General features: G+C 38.6%; 1 protein-coding gene across 1 annotated transcript in view; it reads right to left on the bottom strand.

Moving 5' to 3' along the window:
- ADAMTS20 (ADAM metallopeptidase with thrombospondin type 1 motif 20) overlaps positions 1–17,997 on the bottom strand; it is a 90,811-nt gene extending 72,814 nt beyond the window's left edge. Inside the window, exons 1-4 of the mRNA XM_062020444.1 lie at positions 17,907–17,997; positions 17,175–17,521; positions 4,103–4,265; positions 232–491 (exon numbers count right to left, since the gene is read on the bottom strand). Coding sequence (XP_061876428.1) covers positions 232–491; positions 4,103–4,265; positions 17,175–17,521; positions 17,907–17,997 — 861 coding nt within the window. The remainder of the gene's footprint in view (positions 1–231; positions 492–4,102; positions 4,266–17,174; positions 17,522–17,906) is intronic.
- Positions 17,998–18,318: the final 321 nt, after the last annotated feature.

The raw sequence follows: 18,318 nt of genomic DNA, 5'->3' as shown, positions 1-18,318 counted from the left end.
AAAGTTCTCCTGACGTAACAGGAAATTAGTAAATAGGTCACCACACTTCACCTACACACCTTTACTGCATTAAACTGAAGAGATCCATAATCTGAAGTTTTGACTCTACTTTAAGTATATGGAATCTGTTCCTTTTAAGACAGAATTCAGTCAAATCAGAAGACAATGAAGTTGGAAAACAGAACAGAAAGAACTGAAATTGCTAATACTTATGAACTTCAGTTTACTTACAATTGACATGAGCGTCAGTACGTAGTGCTGTAAATTCTGCCCATGGTGACGAACCATTTTGGTGTCAGCTGTAACCATCACTTCTACGTATCTTGGGTAGGAAAGAAAACGTTTTTTCCTGGGATGTGGATTGCCACCTTGCTCTATAGATAAGTTATTTAAAGCATACTCTAAACTGAGAGATTTTTGTAAAACATTGCTTTCTTCACTTAAACTGCTGAAGGCTGAGTGTAGTAAAGTGCTCTTCTTGAACTCTTTTTCTGTAAAGTAAAAAAAGTTAATGTCAAAAGCAGTTTTTCTGTCTAAAAAAGGGCAAATGGCTGCCGAATTTAGACAAAGCAAACTTATATTTATGATCATATTTACAAAAGCAGTCAGTGCAAGAATTTCTTTAGACTCATATTTGCATAGTTCTTAATTTTTATAGTTCCATCATGCATGGATTCATTGTTAAAAATTAGTTCAGAGATAGAAGTAGTATACAGATCCTTGAGTGCGGTATAATTAAAACAGGCAGGCTGGAAAGAAACAAACACTAAGGTTTAAGTAGTGTAACAAAGGAAGAAAGTTAATTAAACAAAAAGCATATTGTTTACATACAAACTTTTGACACCAACAGAACCAACCAAAACAAACCACAACAAAGGCTGGCTTTGAATCCTAAATCCAAGTTCCTATTGACTTTTTCTTTTGTATTACCTTATATTTATATAACTACAGAGCTTACTTAATAAGCAAGTACACTATAAAAGCCACCAGTGATTTCCTTGACAGCTTTGTCAATATTCATTATGTAGGATCAGGTTCTAAATGAAATACAGAACCTTCTCAGATATCTCCAAACTAAATCCTCTTGTACTTCCAATTATGCTGTATAGTCCAGCTACGAGGTGCTTCTGACGCCTAATACATAAAATTCATGCAGTGACCAGGGAGTCACCTTGGCAAATGCCCACATAAAAATACTTAACTGAGAAGCCTATCTGAATTCTATCTACTCTCCAGAACTCAAGCACCTAACTAGACACTAGTCTCCTCAGAACAAACTTCTATTGCCTTTCTGGAAGCCAGATTTCCTCTTAAAAAGTAGCTGCCAAAGGATACATTCCCTAATGCTTTTATTTTAATGATTTAGTGACTACAGCACCAATTCAAGAATTCAAATATCCCAACTCTCTCATCTTCAACTTGAAAAGATTTAAATCCTTGAATTGGTCCCTTCCAACTACTCTGCGATTCTGTGATTCCATATTTCAACGGAAGAGTCCCCATATGTAAACTTTAAGCTACTTTTGACAGGTCAATAGTCTGTCCTCTTTAAAGCTGGGGCACAACAGAGCCAGAAAACAACAGTAGAGGTATGGCAGTAAGCACCTTAAAGTTTGCTGAATAAAAATCTAAAACTCAGTCACAAAATATGGCTATCATAATTTCAAAAACTATTAGCACTGCAATTACAAGAGGAGAATTTGGGGACTGGCTTTGAAAAGGAACTTGTTCATGAACACCTACATTAGATGTGTTCAGACTGAGTTTGATGCACTGAAGAGAACTGGCTGAAACAATCTCATATGCACGTATCTTTATAGGTCACAGAAGATGTCTGAGACTTCAGAGCACTGGTAAAATGCACAACAGCATCTATATTTAAAGTGGGAGTTTAAAGATGACCTGAATTTATACAGCAGCCAATAAAAATTCAAAACCAGAACAAATCAAAATAATTGTGTTTATAAACACTAGAAATCAACAAATGCATGAGTAACATTGGTAAACTCAGATGAGCTTCTTTATACTTTGAAAATGGGACTTAGATAGAGGAAATGTAGCAGATGTCCTACTCTGTCTTGGGTAAGGCTTGTTAACAGGGTTTCCAATTAATTTTTCATTAGCAACTTGGTTTAGAAGAAACCAATACAAAGTGAGGAAAAGATTAGTTACACAATTTTAGAAGTAATTAATTCCCCTGGTCCAATTTAAAACAAAAAAGATGTATTGGATGCTATATCTCTCCAGATACTTTGTCAACATTCACTTACTAGAGAAACTCTCATGATCACAAGTATTGCTAGATATACTGTTCCTCCTTGAAGGATGCGAATAACCAAGCAAGACTGGCATTAAAAGGAGACAAGTCTGTTCTTTAGGAAGATAGAAATGTTAACACCACAAGGTTTTTCTCCATGAACATTTCTGCAACTTCCCTTCAACAAAAATGATAGTAAATGCTGCTCACAATCTTTTACAGTTGTTCCAGTAAATGAAAAAGGGGGAAACGATCATGTTCTTAATGCTCACAGCCTTTTTCTCACATAGGTAGCTTACATATTATCCATCATGAAAAAAGAATCAGGAATAACAACACTTGCTTGATTTTCAAATATAGTATTAACTACTTGTTCTCCAGTGACAATCATTGAATAGATAGAACCAGCTTCCTAAAACAGAACTAAAGAAAAGGAATACCTTTCACTAGAACTTATTAATGCAAGATGATCGTAATAGTTGCTTAAAAACAACCAGCCACCCAAGCTACACCATTATTTTCAAGCACCTGGACAGATATTCCTCAAGAAAATAAAGTTGAAAAATTATTATTTTCCTTCTCCTCAGTCATATTTATGCACTTAGCCTTGCTTAAACATTCCTGAAGTGTAAGTACATTCAAAACACATAAATGCAGGTTTGAATCTATGAAAGGTGGAGAATTTTAATTAGATGGGTTTCTAAACGTCAAGTTGAACCAAATATAGGCTGCTTTCTCCTACTGTGAATCTCCACCCATTAGTATTTTCTCTGAAGCCCAATACACAAAGACTATATGCTTCTATCAAAGGTAAGACTATTTGTGCCACCTGGCTTAACAAAAAAAAAAAAAAAAGACGTTTCCAAAACAATGAAAAATACTTCAAGTGTTACTAGTATATTAGTAAAGGCTAAGAAGTGCATTGCTCAGACAGGTTCTTTAAAGGTTTCTACATCATTATATCACAAAGTAGATGGTATTTCAGTGCTTAGAATGAGTCTATGGACATCTACAATTTCAAGCAGATCCTTTCTAATCCTGCTTTTTTGTTGATTTTTTTTTTACTTTGATGGCAGCTGCAAGTGCCTCTCTCACATCATACTATTTTCCAACTATGAACATGCATGTGTGACTATGGAAAACAACTACTGAAAGTTTTCTGCCTCACTAAAAAACATGTTAAAGCACACTGCTTTCTACTCACTGCTTGAGGATATTAATAAAGCTTTTTCATCTTTCGTAATCACTTTCACTGCATACATTCTAATATTTTGCTTAATGATTAACCTTAATGATGTGAAGCTATGAAAGTACGACCATTCATTTGTCACATATCCTAATAGTGTGTTTGTAAATTACTCCACTTTATTTTAAATAAACCTAAATATTATTAATATTTAGTGTGACTAATTATTAAAATACATTTAAGGACAAAAATCTACATTAATGCATAATATTACATACTTTCATTATTAAAGACAGATCTCCTGCACTGTTAGACATGCAGTAAGGTCATTATCTTTTGTGCCTATAAGCAACAACTCCTGTGGATTTACTCTTTAAAACATTTACATATGGAACAACATAGGTGTAAAAGTAAACCCACAGAGAAGCCCTTGCAGTATCATGAATTTCATCTTTCTACATGCATGTTTTCTCTTACATTTGAATTAGCCACTGCCAAGAAAAAAAGAAATGGCTGCCAAGCCCACGTGAAAGAAATGTGTAGGCTGGAATGGAACAATCTGGAGATAGATACTGATCATGAAAATTAAATCTTGGGGTGTTTTTTTAGAACATATGAAGTTAGAAAAAGTCACATTGAAATTGAAAGTGTAAATATACCTGAAACTTCACAAGGTTTATGGGATTTCTGATATGTTTTTTTAAGTTCTTCATGTCTGTATATAAGATGTGGCTTGTTATGCTCATCTTCATGTTCACCTCCATCCGCTTTCATCAGAGGTTCTAAAAAATAGTCACCATCATGTGCCTTAAAGGTGCCCACCTGAAAGTAAGAGAAGTAATTATTTTCCACTAAAATACTGATATAAAAATCATTTCTATTGATATAATAATCTATTTATGGTAATATTTTGAAATTAATGGAAGTAAATTTGCAAGTGATACAGGAAACTTCAGTGGAAGCTGGAGAGAGAAGTGGGAAAGACAAGGAGAAATTTGCTTTCAGAGACTTGTCCCACCAGAATAACTCATAACAGACTACCTTGCATATTAAAAAAACATATAGCTAATCACTTTACAGAGGTAATTAAACAAAGATCAGAAAAGTAAACAGAATTTAGGTATAAACAAGTAGGACTAGCTGAGAACTGAGCAAAGCAGAGGCCATCAAGAAATTCAGATGTTGTCCAAATTCTAGATGGATTTGTTGCCTTCTGTCCTGTACATAATTTATATAATATTTGTCTTGGAAAATTGCATTTTGCCCATAGATTAGAAACAGTGTTAGCCTAATATTATTTTTAAACACTTTGAAACAAGTTCCAGGAATTCAAAGTTGATAGTTTCATTAATGTTTTTTTTCTCTTCAATTTCATTCACTGCCCCCCATTGCAGACACACACAGACAGCTATGCAATGGGAACCAAAGGAACCTGATTATTAACAAAAGCACTGGCACATATACAAATTAAAAAAATAAAAAATATTAAGCCACTTTCCCTCAGCCCCTTGCCTCATAATCCATCCAGTAATTAAATCCTCAAACAGAATCTCTTTTTTCTCACTGTACTTCTAACTAAATTCATCGTTTCCTACAGCTTAAGTACCTTACTTCAGGACTCTATGAGGAAGAAAAAACATGTAAGAATTTCAAAGTATTTTCAGACTCTTTGGCAACTTTCTCACTTCGGTCAATTAATCACCTCGAGTAAGCAGCGGTACAGCATCCTGTTAGCTGTTTTGCCATATTAGTGAGGCATGTTGACCAATAAGAGAATAGTGGTAACCCACATAATGCAGTTTGAGAAATTAAGTGTTCATGTCAACTCTGAAACTCTGAATGGCAGAGCAAGATACATAAGTGAGAAGAGGGTTTTTTGTTTTTTTTTTTACAAGCAATCTAACAAATGGCCTTTTAGCTGCAGACTCCCTTAGTGTCCAAGGTATTGTACTTGAACTCTAAGATCCCCTTGAATTTGAGATCCTTCTAGCAGTTATCATTTTTATATGTTTAAAAATCTGTTAGGCTTCAGGCATATGTCAGACTATTTGTCATCTTCCCTAATACACAGCATAAATATAATCCAAAAGTACAGTAAACCCACTGTAGCTGGATTCTCTGCATCACTTTTGTTGTAGAATAAAGACAGATCCAGACTATTTTTCTTTCAAAACTGTTTAAATCCAACTCACAGAAACAGTTTTTCCCCCCTCAGTTTCATTTAAATTCTTTGCAAGTAGTCTTCATGCTGGATCCTTTCTATGTTCAGTTCAGCCTTCTTACATCCAGTGTTTCCAGGGCATGTGATTTGTAGACGATGGCAGATGGAGCGTACTGAGAACACTACGTGCCTCCCTGGAAAGGGCCTCATGAAAACAGACAGGCCACAGCTTTGTCAGTCCTTAGTGGGTGCGATCTTCTGGGCAAAGTGACAGGGATGGAAAAGAAGAACCTGTCACTCAGGGACAAAGCAGCAAGAACTGATGCTAAGATTCATGTTGATGTTTATTACAGAAATTAAGTCACAGTTCCCAAACATGATAAATTTGACCCCATACTATTTGTGAATATTAACATGTTAATTCTTTTCTCCTGAAATACCATAGACCCTATTTCTAGGTAAGACATATCTAAAACATGTTGTTTTTTTTTATTTAAGCAAAAGCAGTAGCAATAAAGCTTTGTTCCACATATGCATTTTACTTCCCTCCCACTCTTAATAGCTAGAGCAGATATTTTGTATTTGTTTCTTCCAATGGCTTTTCCAGCTAACAGGGTTTCATATTTCAAAAAGAAATGTTTTCACCTACAACATCCCAATTATGAGAGTAATAGTACAGAAATAAGGAAAGAGATTTTGCTGTATTTTAAACTAACACATATTCCAGACTACCAGACTTTGACTGGAAAAGATGAACTGCAAGAACAAGGCTATATTTTCCTATCATTTCACACTTAAAAAAAATGAAATAAAAATCAAAGATATGTTTTTGAATGAGTCTGATCACTTTGAAAACTCCACTGATTCCTGACCCCATGCTCAGAAAAACAAGTACTACCAGAGAAAAAAGCCTATCTAGCAATTCAAAACCATATTTATGAACACATTATTCTATAGAGTGGATTAGGAAGAGTCAACACGGGGCATCATGACCGAATTTAAGTCAATCTAGGATTGCTAATATTTCAAAAGAAGGACCCTCCTCTATATGTGCACTCCCACACTTCTATGTTTAAACACTGGCAATGGAAATTGTTTGCACTGTGTACCAGCTCCTCTGTACAGTTAAAAATTTATGCCTCTGACCAAAGAAAGATATTTTTCAAGTGAATTAGTAAAGGTCACCTGGAACAGAGGATGATTTTTCCTAGCAGAAAAGCAACTCCGTATCAGTAAGAGCTTACTATAAAACCAGTCCATCAAGCAATTTGGAATCATAGAATCCTAAGTCTGCAAATCAAGCTGAGCCTAACCATGAACACAAAACACAAAATGCCTGGTACCATCTGTGGTTAAACTTACAATATTCTATACCCTAAGTATCTCAACCAGAACTAATACCCATACCTCTACCAAAATCTAGTATCCTGCACTGAAAAGAGACCAACTAAAGTTATCTAGGGAACAAAAAAATAAAAAGCAGGCAATTTTTTATCTCTTTAAAAGATACTCAGAAGTAGCAGTAACTGTGCCCACCTTCAAAGTGATACATGAACTGCCTAGAAAGCAAAAGAATGAAATATACTTTTTTATTCTCAAGAAAAAACAAAACATACCATAAACTTACAGCATAAAAAGTTAGCACAGACTGCTGGAATGGAAGAATCCTCTATTATATTTCATGACATCAGAATGATTATTTGCTTTTTGTTTTAAATCAAAAGATTAATACTGATTCTTGCACAGTATCCCAGGATCAACTGTCTGCTTAGACAGGGAAGAAACAGCTGATCAAAAATCTATAATGCAATAAACTTTCATTCTGACTTCAATGAATTCTCTCCTCTTCAACAATGTACAACAAACAAGTAAATACAGACATAGACTAGATAATAACACCTCCCACCAGTAGTTTGAAATAGAATTTTTGCATGTCATCTATCAGGGTTGAGACGAATTCATTATATTGTGAGAAAGAGCAAACGATAAGAGATACAAACACTGCGCTATCTTAAGAAGAGTATGACACTTCTCATTTAAAACCCAAGCAGATGTTAAGCTTGAACCCACCAATTCTAAACTCTTAAATTTTCTCTGAAGATTAAAGATGGATTATTTTTATTTTTAATTGTTTATTATTTTATTACACATGGTTATCTCCTGAATTTCTTACCACATAGGTCTACAAAAATTCAGTCACCAGCTACACTGCCCATTTTGTAGTCCTTCACTCATGAAAGTGATACTTAACCTGGTGACAGACTCTGCTGATACAAATAGAGCTCTTACTGCGAGTTAGGCACACAAGGAAAAGGGCTGGGAGACCCAAATGAAAAATACTTTTGGTAAAATCAAATAAAACAAAGTCAAATAGACATACAGAGGCAGGTTGCTGAAACAGGAGTCCAAGCATTTGCAGGAAATTAAATCAGAAATGAACTGGATTTATTTATCTACAGATGTCTCTCAAATCATGTAACAAGAAAGCTGCTTGAAACATTCTATTTCTGTTCTCAGATAAGGAGGTAAGAGTACATTTAAACGACCTCTTCAGCAGAAGTGGAGTACAAAATTGAAAACAGTCTCTTGCACATAATAAATAAGTGGTCCAAAGAGGGAGTGCTACCCAGGACTATGCATATGCAGAGATTTGAGGAAGTTTATGAGAAAAACCACATGAGAAAGATAATTTATTTCTTGGATTTCAAATGCTCCGGATGAGTTAGACACTCTATATGAAATCAAGGTTCAATGGATCAACACAGCTACTCACTATATACGGTATGTCTTAGTGGTTTAACGTGGCTCAAAACCGGATAGTCTTAATCAATGTATCTGCTCTATTCCAAGGGCAGTAGAAATAAATATTGCAGAAGTTATGGTTAAAGTATGTACCATGCACATATACAAATTACATCCTTGTGTACAATGGCAACTTCTTAGAACACATGGAAAACATAAGGGATATAGAGTAGGTTTCAGAAACGTGGAATTAATCTTAGTATGTCCGACAATGAAACTGGAAGGGTTTCAGAAAAATGCTAAAAGAACAACTGAAGTTCTGGAAAACATGACTAAACTAGCAGACTCTCCCCCAGGTAAGCTCCACTCCTGTGCTGAAGTATTTTTCATGTACTCCTGGTATGGCTTCTTAATTCAAACTCAAAAACTTGCAAGTAGTTTTCAGCAAGAGTACTTTTATGGTCAAAGTAAATTACAAAATCTCTTCCTTTTTTTGTCTTCCTCCTCCTTGTTGTCTTAATGTAAAGTTCTTCTGAATCACATGAGATGCCTTTCACGTTTTAATTCCCACTCCACTGTTACAATGCATTCTTAAGAAAGACCTAAGCAAGATTCTCTGATCATAGCATACTGACAACACATAGAAAAAATTGTTTCTACTAGAAGACAATTCAGGTGGAAACACAACAAGAGATAGTGGTTTCAAGTTAATGTATCAGTTAAAACTAGAGCTAAAATAACAAAAATAAAATACTAATAAACAATCGAGCTAAAGGAAGAAATATCTAACAAGGAATGAGTTTTCTGGTGGAATACCTTTTTTGAAATGATTGCAAGCAACATTATATTTCAAGTTCTTAAAGAGAAAAAGAATAAAATGGAGGGAAAAAATATTTTACTGTAAGTTTAACTACAATCTAACTGCATCTTCTTACAAATTCTGTGACATTAAGATTTCATGAGCACACAGTAATCACATCTTTAGCACACCTAACCACACCATGAACAGAACTGATGAGGCATTCACCTATGCACACAAGTGTCTCAGTCTGGTTAAATAAAATTTTGTGATTCTATATTGGAATATGACTTCCACGTAAACTCCTAAAGGGATTTTACCTATTTGTATGTTTAGATCACACTCAATCTAACCATTCTGATAACCATAGCACTGGATCCAGTGTTCTTACCACCTAGTTACTTTCACTCAGGAACACACACACATAGAAAAACAAATAGTCATTCCTTTTTGCATAATGTATAGCAGAAAGAATATTCTTATGGGAATTGTAAAAACTGGCATAAGGTATCCTAAACATCACTTCACGAGGTTATTCTAGGTAAGAAAGTCTGACTGAAGCCAGGTAAAATTGGTATTCCAGGAGCTCAGAGCTCCTAAACACAGTTTGTAACAGACTGTTATTTTAACATTCTCTGCTATATATCCAATCTCAAAGACAGCTGGAAAGAGCAAGATTCATGGCAATTAATAAGATGCATCAGAGTGGGAGGAAGAGAGAAGGGCAATTTATTTCTTTTTACCTTTACAAACAAAGTGTAAAAGCAGACAAGTAAAAAATTATGCATAACAGCTTTTTTCATAAACATGGAGACTTCATTCTGGAAAAGCAGCTATTCTGCAACACCTGGTGAAACAAAACATATATAAAGGAATTTTTTTGTCTGGTTTGGTATTTTGGAGAGGAAGGGAGTTGTTGCCTTTGATTTGGGGTTTTTAGGGACTTTGTTTTTAAACACATAAGTAAACCACAGGAATACTTATCTTCAAGATAAAACACAGACCTAAGGGATCCATATGCTTAACGTTGGAGAAAACTCCATCATATAATCGTGTCTGTCCCAGTAAACATCAAACAAATTTACATTTGCAACTTATCTCTGTTTAAAGAGAACTTCCTAACTTTTGATGTTTTTAAGTACACGCAGAACCACCTTTCTCTCTCATTGGAAGATGACTAGCTCCATAAAGCCCTTTCAACCACCATCAGGCAGTAACCACTCAAGCACACACAAGGCATGGCTAGATTTTCACCTGGTTTAGTCAACCACACAGTAAGTTACCTTGAGTACTTCTGTCAATATCTGTATAGAATCATAGAATGGTAGGGATTGGAAGGGACCTTTAGAGATCATCTAGTCCAACACCTCTGCAGAAGCAGGTCAACCTAGATCAGGTCACACAGTATACTCAGAAGATACGACCTGTTCTCACAGTATTCTGACTCTGCTACCATAACCTTGCCACTACTGCATGAGCACACATCTGAAATAGAAAGACAACTGAGATTCTCTCATGTGGGAAGTCTATCTGTCCCCAAGAGTACAAAGCCTCCCTCAGATCCAGGACAGGTAACTTGACTTCCACATGGGGCTGGAGGCATTCACTTAAGACCAAACAAACAAACAAAAGCCATGTCACACACAATTTCAGTAAATTTACCTCATCTAGTGACAGGAAAGGGCTACTTGTCATGTCCTCTCTCCTCCTCTGACACTCCTGTCACCCATGATTCATGCCCAGTACTTTCTGTGTACTTCCTGGAAGTGTAATGCAGATGCTCTCATATATATATACACACACATACACACACACACACATATATACACATATATGTAAATTTAACCCCTTGTGGCTTCCCATGGCATTTCAGCAAATTCATGTGTGTCACAAAGCCAAAACAATGAAAAAGGGACCATGGATCTCAAAGGCAGCAGTTAAGGACAGGCTGCAAGCAGCAGAACAACTGATCTGGCAAATGGAACATGCTCAGGCAGCTGCCAGGGAAAAAGGCTATGAGATACAGGATGTGGGCAAAAGCCAGGCCAACAATGGCTGAGCACCCTTGACATAGAACTCTGCATAGGCATGTCTCAGTCTGTTTAAAGGACAATTTATGCAGAATTGCTAGTGAAAAGGTAGACGTTTACTCAGATCCTATAGCTTCCAACTGACATTTTCTGTGTCAGACTTTCAGCTGCAAACTCACAACTCCTTGGATTTTTCTGTTTGCAATTACCATTTGTATACGCTGACTGGTACTGGTCCATGTGCAAAAGCATAGCATCTGTGGAAACACTTTCAGAGCAAGCAGAGATGTCAAGAGCTTGGAGGAAATGTATTGGGGTTGTTTCAGGGTTTTTTTTCTAACAGCTGCAGGGTGGACCTAAGCTGTCATATGATTTTGTAAGAAACACTGTGATGAGCAGTGATTTTGCCACAGCAGGCAGGCAGAAATGGATTCCAGGATCACAGTCAAGTAATTAAGTGTTAAGTCCACTCTCAGATGTATGTGAAAAAGACATCTAGTGCCTGAGAGAACAAAGCTAAAGAGAGATGAGATAGCAATAGTAAAAGATGCATGCCACTCACTCTGTGACCAGCAGATCAAGACTGGGAAGATTTCAGGCAACTGCATTAATCATTAAAACACACAATTGTTGAAAAATGCTACATCAAGTGTCATAGAAGTAGAAATATTTAAAAATTGGTCCTGCTTGTGAGAATATATATTAAGGAAAAGCCAATAGGAAAACAAAGTAAGTGAGATAAAAACCGTAAATGTCTATTATTTTGCTCTTGACTTAATTTCAATCAGAGAAGAAAGCAACAAAAAGAAAAATCAAATCAAAGATTAAATATTTCAAATTTTTAAAATGAAAAAAATAAATATATGAAATTAATCAAGTACAAAAAGCTTTGTCCAGACCTTTTCAATGTAGAGAAGGTAGAGTTTGGTTTACCTCCTGATCACTTTTTGTTCCATTTAGCTGTAAAAATGACAGCCAAAAAGAAAGAATATTTTCTCTTTCACTTGCGAATTCAATCCTTATACTTGACACCATTTTGTGATGATGAAACACAGAATAAATGCACAAGGCGGTAATGGAGGCACTGAAATTTCTGACTGCTGTATTCAGAGAGATTCAGGGCTGGTGTCTCACCTTTTGTACCTAATAGGTGTCTCACCTATTTCGTACCTGTATGACAGGCAAAACCAGAACTATTAAGTGGAAGTCATCAAGTCAACCAGTCAGTGTCAATAAGCCTTAGTTTGTCCAAACAAGAATTTATTGTCTTGAGCTGACATTTTAATGTGATTTATTTCCTAGCTTATGATGGAATCTCTACATTAAGATGAAATTCAGTAAAATATGGACACTCATACGTTTGTAAATGTGACCTGAATACTAAAGACTATTCCCCCTTTGAGATTTAGAAGGTAACTGTTTTCAAGTGACGGCCCATAAGTTAAAGGATTAAGTCATGTCAAGCTAAGCATGTCTTCCAGTCACAAGTGTTCCAGCTTTCTTTAGAAAAACAATGTGGTTTAATTCATTGAAGTTATTACTACTAAGCTGCACAAAACTGGTGAGCAAATACCAGGCATCTGTTGCCTGCAGTAGATCCCCACAAGAAACTAGATACTGCCTATGCTAGCAGTAGTTTCTACCAAATTTTGGTTGGGTATTTTAAATCAAACAATTAATATTACACTTCATTACTGAATTCCAGGACTATCTACTTTACCTTTAAAGTAACCACTGCACTCATCCATAATAGCAGACAAAACTGTTTTCAGTTTCTCAGAAAGTCAATCCATTGATCTCTATCAACAGAATAATAAACTCTTGTACTGAGGAAATTTTGAAGATCGACACTTAGGTTCATCTTCCTGCCTTTCTCCAGAAAAAAAAAAAATCCTAAGTTTGAAGTGCAGTAAAGGAATGTTACAAAGGGACTTCCCTGAGTTCCAGAGGAAGGAATTTGTCACTAGGACTTTGTTACACTCCAGAAGCTACATTAGAACAAAGGAGTCCTGCCTTCCTGGACTGCAGAAAGCTGATAGCTAGCAAATCTATGCAAGAAGAAATTCATATGCACATCCCAGCTCCTAACTTTAGCCAGTCAGTGAACACGCAAAGTTGCTTTGTACACCAGAGACTGTACACACAGAAGTACATTTCCTTGTTTCTTACCTTTCCCTCTCTCACGGTAGAGTCCCACAAACCACTTTTGCCACTTAGGCATTCTCCCAGATCACAAAAACTGATTTAAACTATCCTCAGCATCAGTCAACACATTCCTGACCTACAAGAAACAATACCAGACTTCTCAAAGGACTAAGTAAACTGTTTTTCTAGCTTTCATTCAGGATTAATAAAAATAAAGCTCCTTTCCTCAGACAGGGGCCTGCTTGGTATTGAAGGCTTTTTCTAGATAGAAACGGTGATAGGTCCCTCATTTTAAGACACTTTAATCACTGGTATTTGCTCATATTTGCCAAAAAGCTTGTAAGGCACCTGTTCTCAAGAGTTAAATGATGTTTTAATTATTTTTTCTTTACCTCTTTGATTTTGCTGTCTGGCTAACATTTGAGAGGCCAGTTTAGTCTACATGAATGCAGGGACAGCCTCAGCCCATCTTGTTTCCCATGTTTGCAGGAAACTATTATTGACAGGCACAATAAAAATTCAAAATACATAGAACTTGGGAAAATAAAGTAAAATAAATTGTGACATTTAAAAAATTACTCTAAAGATGAAAGAAATATGTCTGTATGTGATCAGATGTTCAACTAGGCACCCTGGCCATCACTCCAAATGACCTTCTGCCTTTGACGGCATCCTAAAGTTCTCTAATTACACACTCCCTCCTCAATTACTACAGACTCCCTGCTGACCTTCTAACCTCCCTTTGCCATTTGCATCCCTGAACCCAGAGCATGCTCTGAAGTGTAAGGCAACAAAACTGCATACAGGGTGTCAGGAGCCATTAAGCAATGCTCCACCGTGCTCTGGGTTGTATGCGCTCTTGGCACACTCAGAAAATGGCTTATCTGAGGGTGAAAATGCAGAGCAGAGCTTGAGGGTGAGAACATCTTCAACCTGACAATGAAAAAATAGTAAAGGATAGTGGGAAGAAGTGAAACTGTGAATGAAGGCAATGCAGAGCCTGAGGATAGATGTTTACAGGTTAAAGTGAATGCAAGTATCTGGTTTAAGTTCAGACCACTCAGGCACACCTTCAGAGCAACTCTTCAAATTCCACTGTTAAATTTCCTGTACCTTTTTGTCTAATTTCTTCCCTATCTTTTACAGCATTGGTCCATAGCCATTGCCTTATATAGGCAAAGCTGGAAGATAAAATTACATCTAGTAGTTCAGAACGTTCCCTTGTATTTTAATTTGCATACACCAAACTCAAGTTCAGCACTGAGGAAAACCGATGCTACAAAGAAAATGGATTTTACTTAAAAATGCAATACATGGCTACGGAGTGACTGGTCTGCTTTGTACTGTCTTCCTCACAATAAATAGCATCTTTGCAACAGTCCCACTTAAGTCTTTACATGCATTCGTGAAGCATGGTACTGTTTGGTAAGATAGCAATAACTGACTAGATTATTTTTACAGGTACACTTGTTGAATGCATAAAACTATGACATTTTTTAAATCTTGAGAAAAAAACCCATCTTTTTAACAATTTTTGAGGGTAGCCCACCTCAGAGTAGAGAAGGCATTCAGGGAGGACAAGCTCTCACGGGAAAATTCCACCTGGCATTTACCTCCCTCCTTCCAAATTCATTCTTCTCTCAACTCCAAAAACATCACCTCCCCTAGCAGTCACGTGAATCACAGAATCATAGAATATTAAGGGTTGGACGGGACCTCAAAAGATCATCTAGTGAAGAATGTTAACATTTACTTTGAATCCACAAGGATGAGGACACTAGGTTGAAGGCTCTGAGTCAGGTTGGAGGATATTCTGTGCAGATACAAGTAACCATCTGGCAATGATTGCCTCTTCATCCTCACACAGTCCCTCCCTGGAGAACAACAGGCACGTCCCACAAAAAGTGCACCAGCACCCATGCAGGGCTCGGCTCCTCTTACAGAAACCTCACTAGGATCACGACCAGGGGAGGGCAGCCCCAGCACTGGGTATGCTACATACCCTCTCTAGGGCTGTGTGTGACTGGGAAGAATGTGAAATGAGCAGCAAGAGAAGGTCCTGAGAGCACCAGGACAGCAAGGCCTGTGCTGGTGCCTCAGACTAGGCACTCTATCAGCTAGACAAGGGCTGAGGACAACATCAGCTGAAGCTGCAGTGAAAGTTCACAAGGCTCATTTAGAGAAGGCAGAGGTTCAGTCATTCAGGGATTTCTGTGTGGAAGCATACATGATGTAGGCTAATATACCAGTAAAGAGAGAGACACAAGAGAAGTGAAACATTCAAATTATTCGAGAGAAGAAGACAGTCTTCTGCTGAAGAGTCTGAGAATTGCTAAATAACAGGCAGTTGAGACAACTGTTAAATTCCGAACAATTATTTGCAGCAGATGTGGTCCCTTCAAGTAACAAGAAGTGATGGAATTAAAACAGGCAACAAAAGTTACAAAAAGAGAAGGTTTTAAAGCTTCTCATATTTATTCCATATTGAGCATGACATTATTAATGTCATGGTATATGAGCATATACTAGAACATGAAACATGAAAAAAACAACCACAGTATTGTGGTTTGTCTTCTTTTTTACTGCCTCCAAGTTAGTGCAACATAGTTGAGGTGTCTGGTAAGGGTTTCAATTGGGTTTTGCATAATGACAGTTTGTAAGAAAGATATGCAAGCAAAACTTTGATGAATACAGCATTACTGTTTTCGAATGCTTGTTTCTACAGACCTCAAACCAAAGTGACATATATCCAAATATTCAAGAATAAGGATGTGGCAGAGGTGTCCCTCTCAAGTATCAATTATTTCTGATCCTTTCTTCCATCAGGTCTATCACCTTTTAATACACGTTACACCCTCCTGGGTGCATCCAGCCAACTGTCTTCTATTTTCTCTAGGCTACTAAAAGATAGTGAAATACAAAGTTAGATTTTTTTATCAGTTCCAAAAAAAAAAAAATCTTGCCCCTTTACTTTCTGAGTGACTGCAAAAAAACATGGAACAAGCTCAAATTCATATTAATAATTACAACATCATATGTGTACAGTGTTCATGTCACACATACCTGTCCTCAGAATTTCAATAAACAGTGATGACGTAGAGTACTGGGTATCCATCTGCTTGTTTCTAGACACATAACTGTAAAGTTTAGCAACAAGGTACAACTGATCTGATAGACAGTTGTGTGATGCTATTTCGTCGTAATCACCTTGGAAGACATATAGAATGCTACCAAGGGATAAGTAAAGAATGGGTATCAACCGAATTTTAATTGTTAGCTCAGTTCAGTTTTTCAGAAGTGTTTTATAGACAGAGTCTCACTGAAGTTAGTAGGAAGCTTCCCATTCATCTTTTACAGAAACATGATTACAGAGCACTGTTGCACACCTCTTAGATCATGGCACACCTCTACAGCACTGCTGAAAGCAAAGAAGAAAAATATCAACACTACTTCTTCTCTCATCACCTAATAAACGCTATTATTGCTCACTCCTAACCACACAGTGTCTGTAAAGCTATAACTTACATAACTTACTAACACCACTTTATCAAAAGAGCAGCTTACTGTGTTTCTGAGGCATGTTTTTACCTCCGTTGTAATGCTCTTGGTGTCAGGAGTTACATCAGTCAATTCTGTTACTGTCCAGCAACAGATTCTTTGAAAGTATCACTTGTACATCCCACCAAAAAAGTATCATCATGACTGCAAGCCGACAATGCCAAGACATTTCATGACCAACTACTTGGAATGATGCCCAAGAATTCCCAGCTCAGTGGCAAAAGCATCCCACTACATTTCTCTTAGGGAGGAGAAGAACATGAATGGAGACTGGAGGCAGTAACCAACATGCTTACCAAGCCACCACAGATGCTGAAGACAGCCATGTGTGCCTCCTGTGCATTGACATGCCCACGGTAGAAACAGTGGCGTAAATCAGTCGAGGACTGTTCCTGTGGGGCCCCTACGTGCACCACAGCATACTGAGCACCAACGAAGCCAGCATCAGCACTCAGGTTGAGCTGGAAGACCTGCCCAAATGCACTGAGCTGGTAATGTGTTCTGAAAGCAGCAGGCTCCAGCGGTGCCTCCAAGCTCCTTTTCCTCCTGCTGAAGTGACGTGTGTGAGGGAAAACTTCTCCGAATTCATTCACTCGGACAGGTGTGACGATTTCATAGGAGGACAGCTGCCTCACTAAAGTCTCTGCAACAGAAAACGAGAGACTCAGTCTGATGAAACTTTTTGCAGAAGCAACCTTCACTCGCAACCAGATGGCTCCAGGAACTGCACCACTGAGTTGACCAGGGGTCCCCTGCTGAAAGGGGGGAGGGTGGGGTGGTGGGTAGGGGGTCCTGTCTCTCGCATGCCCGCCGAGACCCCACTCCTGCCCCGCCACCCTGCGCCGCAGCCTGTGGGCACCTCAACGACCGCCCCATCGAATCGGCAGCACCGCGCCCCCCCCCCCAACCAGCTCCCGCCCCAACGAAACGCTCCCTCCTCCCCGCCCGAGGCTGCCACGCCGGGCACGGCGCCTACCGCAGCGCCGGGACCCCCGGAGCAGCCGCCGCCTTTGTTGCCTCTTGTTTACCTTGTCCCGGGTGGAAGCGGACTCCCCACACGTTGGCGACGAGCAGGGCGACGGGGCACAGCAGACCCGCCAGCCACCTCGCCACCCGCATGGCTCGCTCCGGGGCGGGCGTGCCCGCAGCGCCCCCGGGCCGCCGCCTCAGCGGCCGCCGGCCGCCTGGGCCGAGCGCGCACCGCGCGGCTCCTCCATGCTCCCCGCGCCCCTCCTCGCTGTCCCGCCGCCTCCGCGCTCCCTTCGCGCTCCCGCGGGAAGTCGCCTCGCGCTCCGTCTCCCCTCAGCCCCTCGCCTCCGCTCCCCCAGCTCGCTCTCCTCCGCCGCCGGGGTGGGCGAGGGCGGCCCTTCGCGTCCTTCCTTCTCCGCCTCCCTTGCCCTCGCCCCTACCCCCGCCGCCGGCGGGGAGGCGAGGAGATGC

The sequence above is a fragment of the Colius striatus genome, chromosome 1, assembly GCF_028858725.1.
Source record: "Colius striatus isolate bColStr4 chromosome 1, bColStr4.1.hap1, whole genome shotgun sequence".
NCBI classification, from domain to species: Eukaryota; Metazoa; Chordata; class Aves; order Coliiformes; family Coliidae; genus Colius; species Colius striatus.
This window is presented reverse-complemented; position numbering and strand designations above follow the sequence as displayed.